General features: G+C 36.8%; 2 protein-coding genes across 3 annotated transcripts in view; one reads left to right on the plus strand and one right to left on the minus strand.

Annotated features, from left to right (window-relative positions):
• Positions 1 to 6,273: 6,273 nt before the first annotated feature.
• On the minus strand, positions 6,274 to 9,982 carry LOC108682100. 2 transcript variants are annotated; one of them, XM_018171210.2, is made up of 5 exons: positions 9,846 to 9,982; positions 9,088 to 9,126; positions 8,651 to 8,669; positions 8,014 to 8,230; positions 6,274 to 7,433 (listed from the first exon to the last, which is right to left on the minus strand). In XM_018171210.2, exons 1-5 carry the CDS (start codon positions 9,849 to 9,851, stop codon positions 7,148 to 7,150), a joined length of 567 nt encoding a protein of 188 aa, XP_018026699.1. In that variant the 5' UTR covers positions 9,852 to 9,982; the 3' UTR covers positions 6,274 to 7,147. The 2 variants fall into 2 exon arrangements, with proteins under 2 accessions (XP_018026699.1, XP_047739521.1); XM_047883565.1 differs by lacking the exon at positions 8,651 to 8,669.
• Positions 9,983 to 12,982: 3,000 nt separating this feature from the next.
• The window catches only part of LOC108682103 (mRNA turnover protein 4 homolog), a 20,466-nt gene continuing 18,113 nt past the window's right edge, over positions 12,983 to 15,335 (plus strand). Inside the window, exon 1 of the mRNA XM_018171212.2 lies at positions 12,983 to 13,139. Within this exon, the coding sequence (XP_018026701.1) occupies positions 13,112 to 13,139 (28 nt within the window). The 5' untranslated portion in view covers positions 12,983 to 13,111. The remainder of the gene's footprint in view (positions 13,140 to 15,335) is intronic.

Below are 15,335 nucleotides of genomic sequence, written 5' to 3' on the forward strand. Positions count from 1 at the left end.
TCAGGATATGCAGAATCCTCAATCTTTTAGTGATTTTATATTTATAAATGCGATAGAATTCGTTGCTTATCATTTAAAAATCGTTCAGTGAAGCTTATGCCTTTTAGAAAAATATTTTACTAGCGTCAGTTTCACCCAAAATACTAATGACCTTAAGAACTTTTATAATTTTTCTCATTCGAAAATGAATTAATATATCTTGTTTGCAACAATGCCCTACTAGTGCCATAATCTATAATATCAGCCGTAAAAACCTCAAACATATTATGCTGCAATTCGTCAATTTAATTTCCGAACGAACAGCAAAAATTTCTCTAAACATATGATAAATTTCATATATGAATGCAGTAACAATAATTTGAATTCGTAAATACCTACGTTGTGTAAAACGATCTCAGTATCGTTAAATAATTCGTTTAATACACGTATTCAAGGGAAGTGTAAATCATGAAACGGATAAACCATAAGTGTATAGTAGATATTAGGTTGCCTTTAAGTGTAAAGTAGATATTAGGTTGCTCTTAAGTCTATAGTAGATATTAAGTCGCCCTTAGGTGTAAAGTAGATATTAAGTCGCCCTTAGGTGTAAAGTAGATATTAAGTCGCCCTTTGGTGTAAAGTAGATATTAAGTTGCCAATAAGTGTATAGTAGACATTACATTGTCCATGAGTTTATAGTAGATATTAAGTTGCCCATAAGTGTATATAGTAGATAATAAGTTTCCCCAAGCATAAAGTAGATTTTAATTGAAATTAAGTGTATGTTTCACTCACTTGCCGTTGGCGCTGCCACCTGCAACAGATACAAACTTTAGACGAGCGTAAACATCAAAGTTGCAATCCTTCCTAAAAAATAATCAGCCAAAAAATGACTAATTAATTTTTGCATAGGTTGATATATAATTACATTAAATTTATCAAAGAATAATTGTAATTATATCTGTGGCAAAGTTTCAATTATACTGATCAACCTAATTTTGTCATAGTACCTATGACTGAAACATAATAACTGTTTTTCTTGAAAAACTAAATTATCAAGTTTTTTCAGGTTATCCTTTTCAATCCCCTGTCAAAAATTCATGTCGTGTCGCCGGCGATGGAGGGCAAGGCAGGCAATTATGGACAGATATTGGTTATATAGCTGCAGCAAACGCTTCTTACACGAAACAAAGAAGCCTTCTCCATGATTTGTTAGGCACATTCAAAAAGATGTGAACTTAAAGCTGAAAATCTTCATCAGGTCAGAAGTGTAGGGCAAAAATAATTTATTTAATATTAATTTGTGTTTTGGGCTGATTACACAGAATAATAATTGTTCGTGCATACTGTACTAATTGCTACATATTAATTAGTATAGGCAGACAATCATTAACACTGCATGTTAAGTTCACCTCAAGATAAGCGGCTTCTATCGTTTAAAATCTTCAAACAAAGAATTACTTACCGCCAGGGCGACAAAGCAAGAGAGTGTCAGCCACTGCATCTACAAAACATTAATGATGTTTGAGATAGTAATGATTTTCTAGAATAATAGTTATTGCCAGTAAATATATAACAATTAAAAACATTTACAAATTCATTTATCTAAAAAAGTTATTGAATTTATTCCACGCAACGGTTGTCCAATTTTTTTAGTTATTAATTTCACTTATCATTTACACAAAATATCTTCGTGGCTGTGATTAAAATATTTGTTACGTGTAACAAGTCCATTATTTTAATATTATGTTTGCGACCAAAATTTCAGCCTAAATTATTACTAAACAAGAGCAGGGGAAATTCAATCGTTGTCAGCTCGTAACATGCAGGTAGTGTGTGACGGCAGTTACTAATAATTGTCAGCTCGTAACATGCAGGTAGTGTGTGACGGCAGTTACTAATAATGTCAGCTCGTAACATGCAGGTAGTGTGTGACAGCAGTTACTAATAATTGTCAGCTCGTAACATGCAGGTAGTGTGTGACAGCAGTTACTAATAACTGGCTGCTGGTAACATGCAGGTAGTGTGTGACAACAGTTATAAATAATTGACAATCTAGGTGACAGTCGAACATTTTCATAACTACCCGACTGCACCTAGATAACCTACAACCTAACCTATACACATGGCCAGGTAAATCGCTCGGAATCACGTGAAGCAAATTTCACGGTTCATTAAGTTAGTAGAAATTTAATGGTTCATCGTTCACCTCGTTACTGTGGACAATTCTCTCGGAAGAGGCTTGGTATGAAGATATTGCGCTTGTTTCCCAGATGATGCTCCCTTTGCATCAAATTTTGTTTCGAGACTATAAACCCATAAGGGTGATATCATTAGAATATGTTGAAATAAGTTCTATTCACATTATGCAACGAACTCAATGAAATTGAAGGATAAACGAATATGAAAGAGGCAGACATTACGAACAAATATTTATATTAACATGTACGTGTATGGCCGAGTGGATAAGATCGATCTCTATATGGAATTTTAAGTTATCTAAAAGTACATTATCATACGGATATGAAATGTTTGGAATATCGTTTAGTATTTCCGTTAGAAGTTTAATTACGGTAACATATACAGAGATGGACCTTCAGCAACATTAATTAATCATACTATTTCGGAAATAATACGAATTGATTCAAATATCTACATTAGAAATACAGCGTATATACTGTATATACTAGCGTCGTAGTTGTAGATTAGACAACTTTTGTATGGTAGCCGAATTTTGACTCACTTTCATACTGTATTCAGCAGGACGCTCTACCTAGATATATAGATATATAAACTTTATATACGGTGTTCCTATTGCTCGTTCTGCCAGAACTGTGGTCGAAATGGAAGACTTAGTACAGAATGAAGCTCGCTCTTATAGAAGTAGCCTCTCTTTATCCATGGGCGCAAGTGTTCACTTCGGGTACATGTGTTCTTTTAATAAATATTTTTGTGCGGATTCTGTACTGTTCTATCAGGAAAGTTTATGAGGGACAGCTGACGCATAAATATTGTGTTCGTTCATATTTATTTTTGTCCAATGCAAATCGATTCGTGAAGACAGATTTATTTTATACAAAAGACAGATTTACGTGTAGACAGATTTATATAACAGAAATAAAGGTTTCGATATTGGTTTTTTCTTCTTTGCACGAGTGTATCCTATTCAAATATTTTTTAAGCAAGCGAAAAGATAATCACGAAGGTAGGTTATTCAATTTATAACCCTCGTAATATATCAATAAAAGCTGTTGATCGCCTTCAGTTCAATGAGTCGCATTTGTATAAATTACAAATTAAAAATAAATTTTAGGGTGGATTATTTTAGTTTTAAAAAAATATTATTATGTGAGAAACTAGTAAATTATTATTTGAAACAACGTGTTGGGTAACATAAATGAAATTATATCCTCCATACTAACATGTGAACCATACTGTCCATACACTTTCTTCACTATTTATTTTCTCTCGTTGGTATGAGCAACCTTCGTATTCACATAATTTATACCTTTGCATTCACCGGCAACTGAAATAAAGAATTGGTATATACTCGTGACGTCATCTCATGCTCGGATAATGTAAAGGAGGTTACATTCATTATTCCTTCCCTAAGAAAAGGCAAGATTAAGTATCCACAGATTTCAGTGCACATGAAAAACACATGAAAAGCGATACTAACAAATATTTATGAAACATTCTTTATAATCGCGATTGCATTGAGATAACATGGAAAAATTATTTCGTGTAGTTTTCTTAAGATTTATTTTATTCTCCAAATGCTCTGAGTAGCAGAAAAGATCCAAAAAGCTACATTATTTACATAACTATGATGAATAAATTGTATAAATGCTACAGTAGAGAAATAGTATATTGTTGTAAGCGAAAGCCGAGATAACTCAACAAGAGCTTTATTCAACAAGAACGCAACATCCTGGAACAAAATAACACTACTATAAAACAGGAAAACGGTAACGTAATAAGAATATATTCATATGTAACGGTCTTACACATAACGAAACTATTTACAGAATACTTACAAGGAGAACAGTATAGTTGTAGGTCCTTGTAGGTGAACGTACAAGAGCCGAGGCAATGCTAACAATGGTCACTAGTTCTAGAGCGAAGTAACTTACTAGTAGGAACTACATATAGTACGGAATACTAGGTACATGTGGGCGCTACAATAGAAATTTCACGACATATATAATGATTATAAATAAAGAAATTAGCTAATAAAAATATTTTTTGCGATCACTATCCAACTTCGATCACCCATTTTTCGTTCGAAACAGTTTTAGGAAAGCTCTTATTGTTATGAAATAACCTAAAAATCGCATAACATTCTTAATTGGCACTATTATTTTATTATTAATTACTGTCTCTGTTGAGGTTGCCGGCGAAGTCTGTGCCCATATCGCATTTATGGCGCTAGTATATACGTTCCTAGCATGGATGTACAATTCTAAATACGTTTTGAAAGCGTTTTGTTTCCACTGCTTAAGGTTGTTCTGCGCGAGCGACGTAAGGCACAAGATAGACGAGATGTGATGCCAATAATTTCTTTATGGCAAGGCTACGTCTTGTGCAGGGTGGCCCAATGGTTAAGGTTCAGAGTACCAAGATTGGAGCAGAGATCGAGGTGCGGGTTTGATCCCAGCTCTGTGCGCCAGTTTCTGGTCAGAATTGGCAAGGATCGAGGCCGGGCGGTTAAGCAAAAAATATTTGAATCAGCTAGTTGCGATTTCAAACCCGCAACAAGCTGTGGATGTTCTGCAACATTAAGAATCGGCGGCAGGGCTACCGCCTAATAAACGCTGAAACCGCTTTATTATTATAATTGTTTTGCAGGAGTCTGGGATGTAGAAAGGTCAATTCATCTAACCCGGAATTCTCGAGAAAATGTGTCGTTTCCAGCCGGTCTGCGAGGAAGCTGTCCATCCATCGACTGGAAAATGTCCCTCTCAACAACCTGCATTGCACATTGTTCGAGTTTCATGTCTAAATGAAATTGTACGACCGATTTTCGAGCAAAAAATTTTCCCTGTAGATCTTTAAGTAAGCATGCGTCCTTGCGTTATATGTGGGCGTGATACTGCCAAAAGAAAAATGTTGTAATTGATTTTTAGGATATGGGAATGATTTCATTTTCGCAGCTGAGATCGGTTCTGAGAGGCGGAGCGGTAAGTAGGTCCACCTCAACGGATCACAAGCAAAGACACTAGTCGCTTCCCACTGCGTTAGTTTGGATGGTAGAAAATACCTGAGATCTCTTTCTTGCCCAGGTTTGATTATCTCGCCAGGCTGTCAGAGGGCGGTTAGGCATGTAGGCGCTATATATTCATTGATATTTTACTTATCGAGCGGACAGCATTCAGCCTGAACTACCATCTAAATTACTTTCTCGTTCTCATTTTACTTTTAAAACATCGTTCGCAAAACTCAAAGCCTTGCTAATTATTGCGTACCATTAGAAATATCTTGCCTGATATAAATATTACAGTCTGAGATTTTCATCGTCGTGTCGCTACCGTCTGTTGTATTTATGCAAGTCACCTTATAGGCTTCGGTGGAGGTTAGAGAGGCTGAGTTGAGTACTAAAGTTGAGCAGTTTTATCTGTTAGTGAATTCAGTACCCGATACAATAATGCTTTGCTTCAGAAGATGATTGGTACAGACTTCTTCCACTGCCCAGCCAAATTCTACCAAAAATGTGCTTTATGGCCCTGACATCTGGTGCACATAACTCGTCCGCCATGTCTGCCGTAGAGCAGGTGGACGTCATCTTTTTCCTTCTGTACGCGGAAATATTTGGTTTAGTGAGCAGTGTGGTTTTGGGCTTCATCTGTGATGAGAAACTGTCCAAATATTTATTACTTAGCTAGCTTACAGAACGCTTGCTCATGAAACAACGAAAAAAATATAATGTTTTGCGTATAAAGTAATTGTAGTGTTCCATAATAATAATGGCATGAACAGGAAATAGGCTAGTATTGAGGCGTAAATCATAAGCATCAAACGTCAAACGTTCCCTCATAAAAAGAATAATCCTGTGCCCAAATATCAACTAAAATAGAGGAATCGTGAAGAAACATTGACAGATTACACGAAGATTATTCTAATTACGTGGCCTAACTCTTTAGATTAGTGTTTGAGGTACTCACACTTCTCCCTCACGTTATTTTGTCTCAATATTAAAGCTGAGTAAATTTGAGCTAAATCAAGTTTCTGGGAATGCATAATTACCAGAAAATATGAGTGTTTGGGTGTTGTAAAAAATGAAAAAAAAAACAAATCTCAACTTCACCGGCATATTTGCTTGTATTTTACTAGAAGGAATTCAGGCGCGCTGGACTCACCGCAAATCAGGAGCCACGCAAACATTTACATTTCACGTAGTCGCTATAGTTGCGAAGATTATACATATATACTAATTTTGATATCGCTGTATAAATAGAGGATTAGTTAGGTCATTAGTTAGAGAATTAGTTAGGTTATCTGAGACAATACAAAGTTGAAGCGCATTTTTATCGGTAAAGCTGCGAATGCATATATAAATAAGTACTTTTTCTCAAGATAGCAATGCCCCGCAAAACTATGCCCATGAAGATGGCATACAAAAAGCGGTTAACAAAGCGAAAAACTGACATGATGCACAAAAATATAACTCTTCTTATACAAGCTCACTACTTCATCACTACAATATTCATTGATCGCTAACAGCACAACTTTTAAGCCGTACCTGTCCGTTTTATTTGTATAAGTTTTCCGCAAATTTCGCTGTAACAATGTCAAAAAAAATTAATACTGGACTCTAGCGATATAAAAGTGTAATTCTAGCTTGATCGTACCCACAATTTCATGGCATAAGCAGACGCAGTCGTGCGTCGATACGAGAATTCTGGCGCCGAGCTATGGAGGGCAAACTAAAGTAGTTGAGGCAAAGCACTAGGCATGTGAATCAAATTGATGAGACCATCACAAATGCTCATTTCGTAAGTAAATATGATAAATTCTCCCGGTCTGAAATTTATTGGATTAAATTTACGTGGTAACATGCCACATGGTTAAACCTTCTTCATGTTTTTGTTTCGTGTTGGATTCAATATCGCCCAATCGAAATCTTAACCAAAGTCATGTGCATTTTTGGCTCTTACGTAAGTTATCCTCTTCATCGTCCATTATCATGATCAGAGTCATCATACTCTGAGTCATCATACTCTGAGTCATCATACTCTAAGTCATCATACTCTGAATCATCATACTCCCAGTCAAAATACTCTGAGTCATCATACTCATCATAGTCATCATACTCATACTCGTAATCATAGTTTTCATCATATTCACTCCAAATGAACGCGTTGAACTTGGTCGCCCAGGTGACCAGCTCCTCTTCGTCCACCATCAGGTCGCTGTTCTTGTCGGCCTTCGTTGCGAATTTTTCCAGGCAGGGGACTCTGAAATATCAATCAAATAATTATTATCATTGCACGAAATCTAAGGGAAGTAAAAGATTGATAAATCATCGTTCAACTATATAATCATAATTTATTTATCGACTATAAATCTACTTCAACTTCAATCAATGCCGTAGCGATATTTTCCTTTGACGACAAGTCGGTAGTTTTAACGTGGTTATATTTTCCCAAATTTATTTTTAATTTATATTTTATTAATAACAATAAATAAGTTTCGACTGCTATAGTTTCTCATAACTTTCCCCCGGTATTCCGCCGTTAATCTCAAGCACAGTCCGCGTGATGGCCCGCGTCTCTGTCTTGCACCAGATACTTGGTCGCTCGAGTGCAAGCTTTGCTTCATGTCAATGCATCAACTATTGTCGCGTACAAGTTTACAAAAATCTTAGTAAAGTATCTAAAGTTGAACATGCATCGCCTTCACCATCAAAGGAACAATAATGTGAGTCAAATTATTAATAATACTAATAATAATTAATAATGATGATAATAATAATAATACCATCGACTGCTCTGCCCTCAACTTTTTCTTCCTTCCCTCAACTTTCCCTCAACTCACCCAATAGCCTCGCCCCTGTCAGTCCGGAGTGCCGCCATCTCACGCTGGACACATCCGGCAAACTCTGCGTAAGTGAGCGCTGAGTCGCCGTCTGCGTCGCAGACCCGCAGACTGAGGCTCCCTGGGGCGCCGCCCTCCGGCCCCAGGGCATCCCTACCGCCACGCCCCTGCAGCCCCGCGCGCAGCTCCACCATCAGCGTCGAGCACGCCGTGTCTTCTGAAGGTCGGGGTACGCGCTATGTAAATCGATTAATTATCACAATTTCCTAGATCTATTCATTGGTGATCCGTCAAGCAAAAGTCTTGAAAGGAAAATTTCGCTTTCATTGCGTTTTATAACACCTAAAATTTATCTCTTATCTCTTAAGAAACAACTTTGAAGATATATTTTATACACAGACTATTTTAACTATCAGAGCATCGAAAAAATATGAATTCAATCCTTGAGTATGCCATAGAAGCAGGTCGAATTTCAACAGAATTAAATTGAGCAACCTACGTACCTTAAGATCTTTGATAATGCAAATGGTAAAATAAAGAGCAAATGATAATGACGAAAAAGACCACACTGCAAAAAGATATCATGTAGATATTAGGTTGTACTTGAGTGTATATAGTTACTCTTGATTTTACTCACTCGTCATAGGAAGTCCCGCCTGAAACACGAATGAGTATTAGAAAAGCGCCCAAATTTCTTTAAAAAGTCAAAACATACGTTAATTTTATATGTGTATATTGCGGCAAAAAATCGAAAAGTTTATGCAGGCAATGATATCCTTAATATTTAATTCATATATCATGGAATACTTGTCATTGAACACATTTTTAAGGTTTAAAATGGAGCGCTAGTTTAGGTTAAGTTTATAACTTTCATTACAAAAAAAAAAAAACTGGCAATATTTTGACATTTTTAAGTCAAGAAACTAAATAGATAATGAAATTCAGATGCCTCGATATTAGTAAGCTGTGTTGTTGAATTTTTATTTATTTTCTAACAAATTAATTATTTATACGTTTGTTAAACTATTTTCCACCAAGCGTAATTATTATATCGAAAATTATGAAAATGCTTACCGCCACCGCGACGAGACACAAGACTGCCAGCCATAGCACCTGTTCAAATGCAATGCTGGATTAAAATATTCACAATGAAACCTGAGGTTCAGAAGTTATAATGTATAATTTCTATAACGGCATCTTATGAAGGTTTGTTCATTCAATAATTGCAGTCATATGGAGGCCACCATCATTTTTAGCGATTTTTCTCATTTTTGGAAAAAATGCCTTATTGTGCTCGTCATGTCCATCCGTCTGTCTGTCTGTCTGTCCGTCCGTGACTTCACGTTTTCGTCGAAGAGAAAATGCGCTCTCTGTCACTCACTGCAGTGAATACTGAATTATATTTTTTTTTAATTTTATGTTTATGGAAAATATTTAGCTGAATTCTAATATGTTCAACTCAATCATGTGGATTTTACAACATTTGAGGCTTGCTATTTATTTTTTTTAGCTGGATAGCTCACACCTTCTCCCGAGGAGACCAACAAAGGCGCATTTTTAAAATGTGTAGTTTCAAAAATTTTAAGAAGGTATATGGCTCATTCAGCACTGAGAAATAGAGCTAAATATTTGAGAGATCAGCATTCCAAAAGTTGAGTCCTCTTATGTATAAGGGTTTAAGTACCAAGATTCATCATAGTTTTTAACGCCATTTCTAATAATCGATGGACTCGTACGTGTGTAAATTAAATATTGACGAAAGGGATTTACATTTTCGATGGTCACAGGAATTTCCATAGATAACACACACAATAAAAAAAACGTTAACTCACCTTCATGTTTTCTTTTTTCAGGAGAATTAGTCAAGGAAGGCCTCTTCAAGTAAGCCAATTAGGAATATATTCTGAGATATGTAACTGCTCCTGCTACCACTACTCATGAAATGAACAATCTCTCACAAAATGCACCCTGGGTTTCGGATGCTGCCTTACATTACTCATCGTTGCAAGTGTCGGCTTCGCGTTTCAGGTGTTCGTGTTCGTCTATCAGTCCTAGGATCGCAGATTATTCGCCCTGCTACATCCGAACAATTTTTGAGAGTCGAATTCTTATTTCATCGTATTACATTTCCTTTTAATTAACTCAACAGTAACCTATTACGTGAAGCCAGAATAATTGTACGAAGATGCGTTAATGTTTCTCGTTGTTTCTTTCTATGCCATGTTACGTCGTGGCCAAGATTAATTTCAAATATTCAAATTTACCAGAAGGAATTTCTGAATCATCTTAAACCATGAGGTAGGCATACAAGGCATTTTGAAAGGCATGGATATTTTGCTATCTCTTCGGATTGAAGGAGCTGTCCACATGCGGTGATACCAACGGCAGGCTCGTCCAGTAAACCGAATCTACTGTGCACTGCACATACTAACTAAATTTAAGAGTTATTCTCAACCCAAACCAAGATGAGCCTGCATGCTATCACGATAGCAGTATTCTCTATAAGCCATTAATATAATACAATAATATAGTGGTGTCAGCTTTCATCAAGTCATTTCTGTCCAATCGCCGATTCCGTCCAGATTTTTACAACTAATTGCGAATTTCGAACTCCAAACACGCTGAGCTCTCCACTCATTGTGATCTTAACCATGCGGCTTTTCCAAGACAGTTAGTTGACGCGACAAAACGACCTCACCAGCAGAACAAAGCTCCAGTCTCGGGACATACGTGCATGCTCTCGTTGTCCATAAACACCAGCAGGTGGATTCCCCTCCTACTGTTCACGGTTAACAGATTTCTCTCGTTGCTGATGCAACTGAAGAAGATCCGCTAAACGGCCTAAACCTTTAACGTCTATGACACCGGGATGGAACGCTTCATGTACCACCAAAAAATAAGACACTATCTTGTACTGTTGAATCTGTTCCGGTACTTGAACGTACCTGAAGTCCCGGCTCACGTCTGAGGAGCGTGAAGCCGGGCCCAGCCCTGGCCATCGATCGCCTCCGCAAAAATGCGAGATATCAGATGGCGGGTATAGGTAAATAAGGCGGTCCTCCATATACCTTGTTGCAACTTCGAGTGCCTCCACCGCCTTCTTAAGGTCTGTTCACACTTGGGTCAACATACGGGCGTCAATCGCCTCACCGCCCCTTTACGCCCGCTTCTTGTGGGCAACGAAGCGATTGACCGGCTAGCGATTCACAGTCGCCCTGCCTCATGCAAGTGATGCAACACAAGCGCCGGTCCTGGCCGCCGGACTCAGTGGACGGCTGTCCGTGGTCTAGCGAGGTTGTTTGTATACGCTGGTCCTTCACTATGCCAACTAACGCGACACTTATTTGGACTCGCTCTCTAGTAGAGAGGCTAATTGATCTTTGTAGAAAACAAGAATGCCTGTAGAGAGTTCAGTCAAAGGAGTATAAAAGTCGAAATGCAAAAAAACAAGCTCTGGTGAAAATAGTTAAAGTTTTAAAAAAAATTATGTGTACAAGTCACCATTGACGAGGTTTGCAAGAAAATTCATACATACGTTGCGTTCGCAATTCTATCGTGAAATGAATTTCATTGTAAATAAATTTCATTGCATGTGAATTCCATCTCAATTCCATCATCCTGCATCTGGATTAGGGGCATTATTTTTTAGCGGACTGTCAAACAAGTCCACTGGCAGTCTAGTATAACTTTGAAAGTCTGATGCATTTATTTGCAACTGATAATTCTTTGACAATGTAATTGAGCAAATTGTATTTGTGTAAATCTTAACAGCATCACACCCGAGAACAATGGCCCAGAGCTCAAGTTATATCCATCTCCACTGACGTCTTATTAACTGGCATCTAATTTTCAAAGCACGCGGTCTCGAACTACCGCGTCCAAAAAATAGTGCGAACGTTTGTTTGCGGTGAGACGCAGCAGCAAGCGCTTCACCGCCCATATCGTTGCCCCTAGTGTAAACGGGCCTTAAAGACACGTCGTAGTGATGCCGAGGCAGGACGCATTGCCGAAGATTTTCCCTCGGGTGCGATGTGAAAATTCCTACCTCACCGGGTTATTCCGTTTCACAAAGCGAACTGAAAAAGATTGCAGTGTAATGGACTTAGATGAAAAGCCAGTAAACTTGTATAGATCGCAGAATCCAAATTGTAGATCTGGACGCAGATGTGTTGATCTATTATTCTTTAACATATAGAAACACCTACAGAATGTAAATATAGTTTATTTTCCGGACTTTTGAATTTGAATAATAAGTTTCAGTTTGACTGGCAGTTTAAAAATTTAACCTAAGTTCATACTACGTAAATAAAATATGTAACGAAATATAGTTCACATTGCAAGAAAATTAATACCTTTATTATTATCTACAGTCGATCATGGCGATGGTCGTCTGGTCATCCAAAAGGTGCATCGCTACGCTAAACAAGTAACTCGTTGAGGTAAGCTCAGAAAAATTTTGCTTGTAGTCCAGATTTCTGTTTTAAGTTTAATAATTATTACTTAGAAAGTCAATGAATACCCTGATAACAATATTCAAGCTTGAAAATGGTTGTTTCGTATCATAATTCCTAAACTTTCTAAAGTTATCTGACGGCCCATCATTTGCGATAACATCCTTAATTTTCATAGTTTTGCTCAGATACATCATGATGTTCAGAAAACGTTTAACAAAAGTACTGCTCTGCAGCTGCCATCAATATAAGAGCTTTTCTCTATCTTGCTAAAGATATATGACTGGTCTCCGACGTCGGGCTTTCTGCTCGAGACAAGGAGTTTAATCTTTTCTAAATAACCTTGAAGTTAAAATTGAAAATATGGAGACAAACAGCAAAAATTTACATAATCAAAAAGACTAAAATTTGTAGTTTATGTGTAATAATGTGAAGTTGCGTAATTTTTACGATATCCGCATAATCATTTAGAGTAAAAAAATCGTTCAATCCCAACATTCAGTTCTTTTGGATTCAAACTCTAACTGCGCTATTATCGTAAAGTAGCTGCAGTCGATTAATGACTTTTGAATTTAGTTACGAGTTACGAGGTTCTTTATTCAAGGTGTTTGTGTAACTATATCTGTGGTATTAGAATATTTTATAAAATGGCTAAATCAAAGCGTCAACGAAAGTGTAAGTATAATGTTAAATAAGTGTTTATTTATTAAAGTTGGTAATTTGGTATTTATCTCTGTAGGGCGTAGGCTATGGTTGTTGAATTGACTGAGTTTGACTCATTGGATTGGTTAGGTTAGCACTCTGAATTTAGAAGTGTGCCTAAAAAATTGTTATTCAGTTCTCATAAAAAATTATACAGCTGAAAAGAGAAAAAAAATAGAAAAAATAACATATAGATACCTATAAGTGAATCCAGACTGGAATAATGGGCAGTAGCCACCCGTAGAAGAGCAAAAATCACCCGTGCACGTGGTCCAATTTCACCCGTGGCCATGGATAATTTCACCCGAGGCCAATGGCCATGGATAATTTCACCCGTGGCCATGGATAAATTTAACAGTGTCCATAGTCATAGTGGCAAAGCAGAGAGTTTTTTTTAGACTCTCCCTCAAGTTCATTTTTGAGTCCTATAAGTAGACAAGCAAAGTATCATGGATACCAACATTATCATACATAAGAAATTGGTTTAAATCTTGAGTAAATGAGGAGATTAAAAATGAACTGATTATAAAAAATCTCTGGTTTGTCACTATGCCCATAGTCTATAGAACTACAATTTCAACAGTAGTGGCCAAAAGCCCTTAGAAAGCACATCAACAGAAATAATTCATTAGGCTACATGTAAGCAGTGTGGAATTCCAGAGCATAGTGACAAACCAGAGATTTTTTAGAATCAGTTCATTTTAAATTTCCTAATTCACTCAAGATTTTAACCAATTTATTAAATATGATCAAGCGGGTATCCATGATACTTTTCTGGTCTACTTATAGGACTCAAATATGAACTTGAGGGAGAGTCTAAAAAAAAATCTGCTTTGCCACTATGTTCCAGAGGGGTAATATATTAACTGGTAAACATCATAGTGACAAACCACAGATTTTTTAGAATCTGTTCATTTTTAATTTCCTCATTTACTCACAATTTAAACCAATTTCTTATGTATGATAATGCTGATATCCAGGATATTTTACTGGTCTACTTATAGGACTCAAAAATGAACTTGAGGGAAAGTCTAAAAAACTCTCTGCTTTGCCACTATGGTAAACATAGCAAATCAGAAAGCAGGACCCAAAAATCTGGAATGTCCAGCACACTTCCACTTTCAGTCCATCATCATCACTGATGAGTCTCTGCAAGATGCCACAGCTGTTTCATTGAAAAAAACAGAGCTTGCATCATCACAGTAACAAGAATCCAATCAACGCTTGAACGCGTCCAACGTAACAGTCACAATGTTCCCGTGTATGCCGCGGGGGGATTAACTCGTAACCCACTTAAGTGAAATTGAATTGGTCTAATATGGTGTGAGTAAAGAGTTGCCAGAAGAGTTCTGTTTTATTATGGGATTTTAAAATACAACTGACATGCCGATGAATGTACAAAGAGAATATTGCATATAGTGCTTTAGGTCTATGGGACTTGGTGCTTGGTAACTAGTGATATGGAATAGGGAGCACAGGACGGGCAATGGCACATAAGGTCCTCAAACAGCTGAAAGATATAAAAATTACAAATGAAATATACTGAGCATAATGTGACCATGAGGCAAAGCAGGTTACAATCGATCATGCCTAAATTTAGAGATTAACTTGAAGCAATCACGCTACAACTGAATAATGAACAAACATTTAGGAAATTAAGGACTGATAATTTAGCATAGTAAGTTAGATTGCAAGAGTTATTGGTGCAAAAATCATAATTAATAAACACAAAGCAAACAACATTGGAAGTAGATTTGACACAATAATGCAAGTGAAGTTATATAGGTAAAACAAGGACCGCATCACCATTATGTCTATGAACACTTCAAGCATAAAGTTAACTAAATTATGGTAGGGTTGTGCTTAAGTAATGCAGATAAATAATGCAATGGTTAAAAAGATGTGAAAAATGCAGTATTAAGGAAAACATACATATATATACATTATCTGGAAGAGCTTCACTCACCCAACAGTATTGCAGAATTAACTTGATGCATTTAACTGTCTTGGCAGCATTTTAATTACTGAATTACACTTGGCTTGAATGGAATTTAATCATTACCTCTGTTCTGAAACGATATGAAACAAAAGGATGCATTGAGTAAGAAAATTGGTTAATGACACAGATGGGTTGAGTGGAGAAAAAGCAATAATGCCTTCCGGCAACAA

Source organism: Hyalella azteca, unplaced genomic scaffold (genome assembly GCF_000764305.2).
Source record: "Hyalella azteca isolate HAZT.00-mixed unplaced genomic scaffold, Hazt_2.0.2 contig13234, whole genome shotgun sequence".
NCBI classification, from domain to species: Eukaryota; Metazoa; Arthropoda; class Malacostraca; order Amphipoda; family Hyalellidae; genus Hyalella; species Hyalella azteca.

Bases quoted from the DNA above. Each gene is read 5' to 3' on its own strand.
- LOC108682100 (XM_018171210.2), bottom strand. The intron at 7,434-8,013 runs GTGAGTTGAGGG...TTGATATTTCAG, and splicing joins GACAGGGGCGAGGCTATTGG to AGTCCCCTGCCTGGAAAAAT.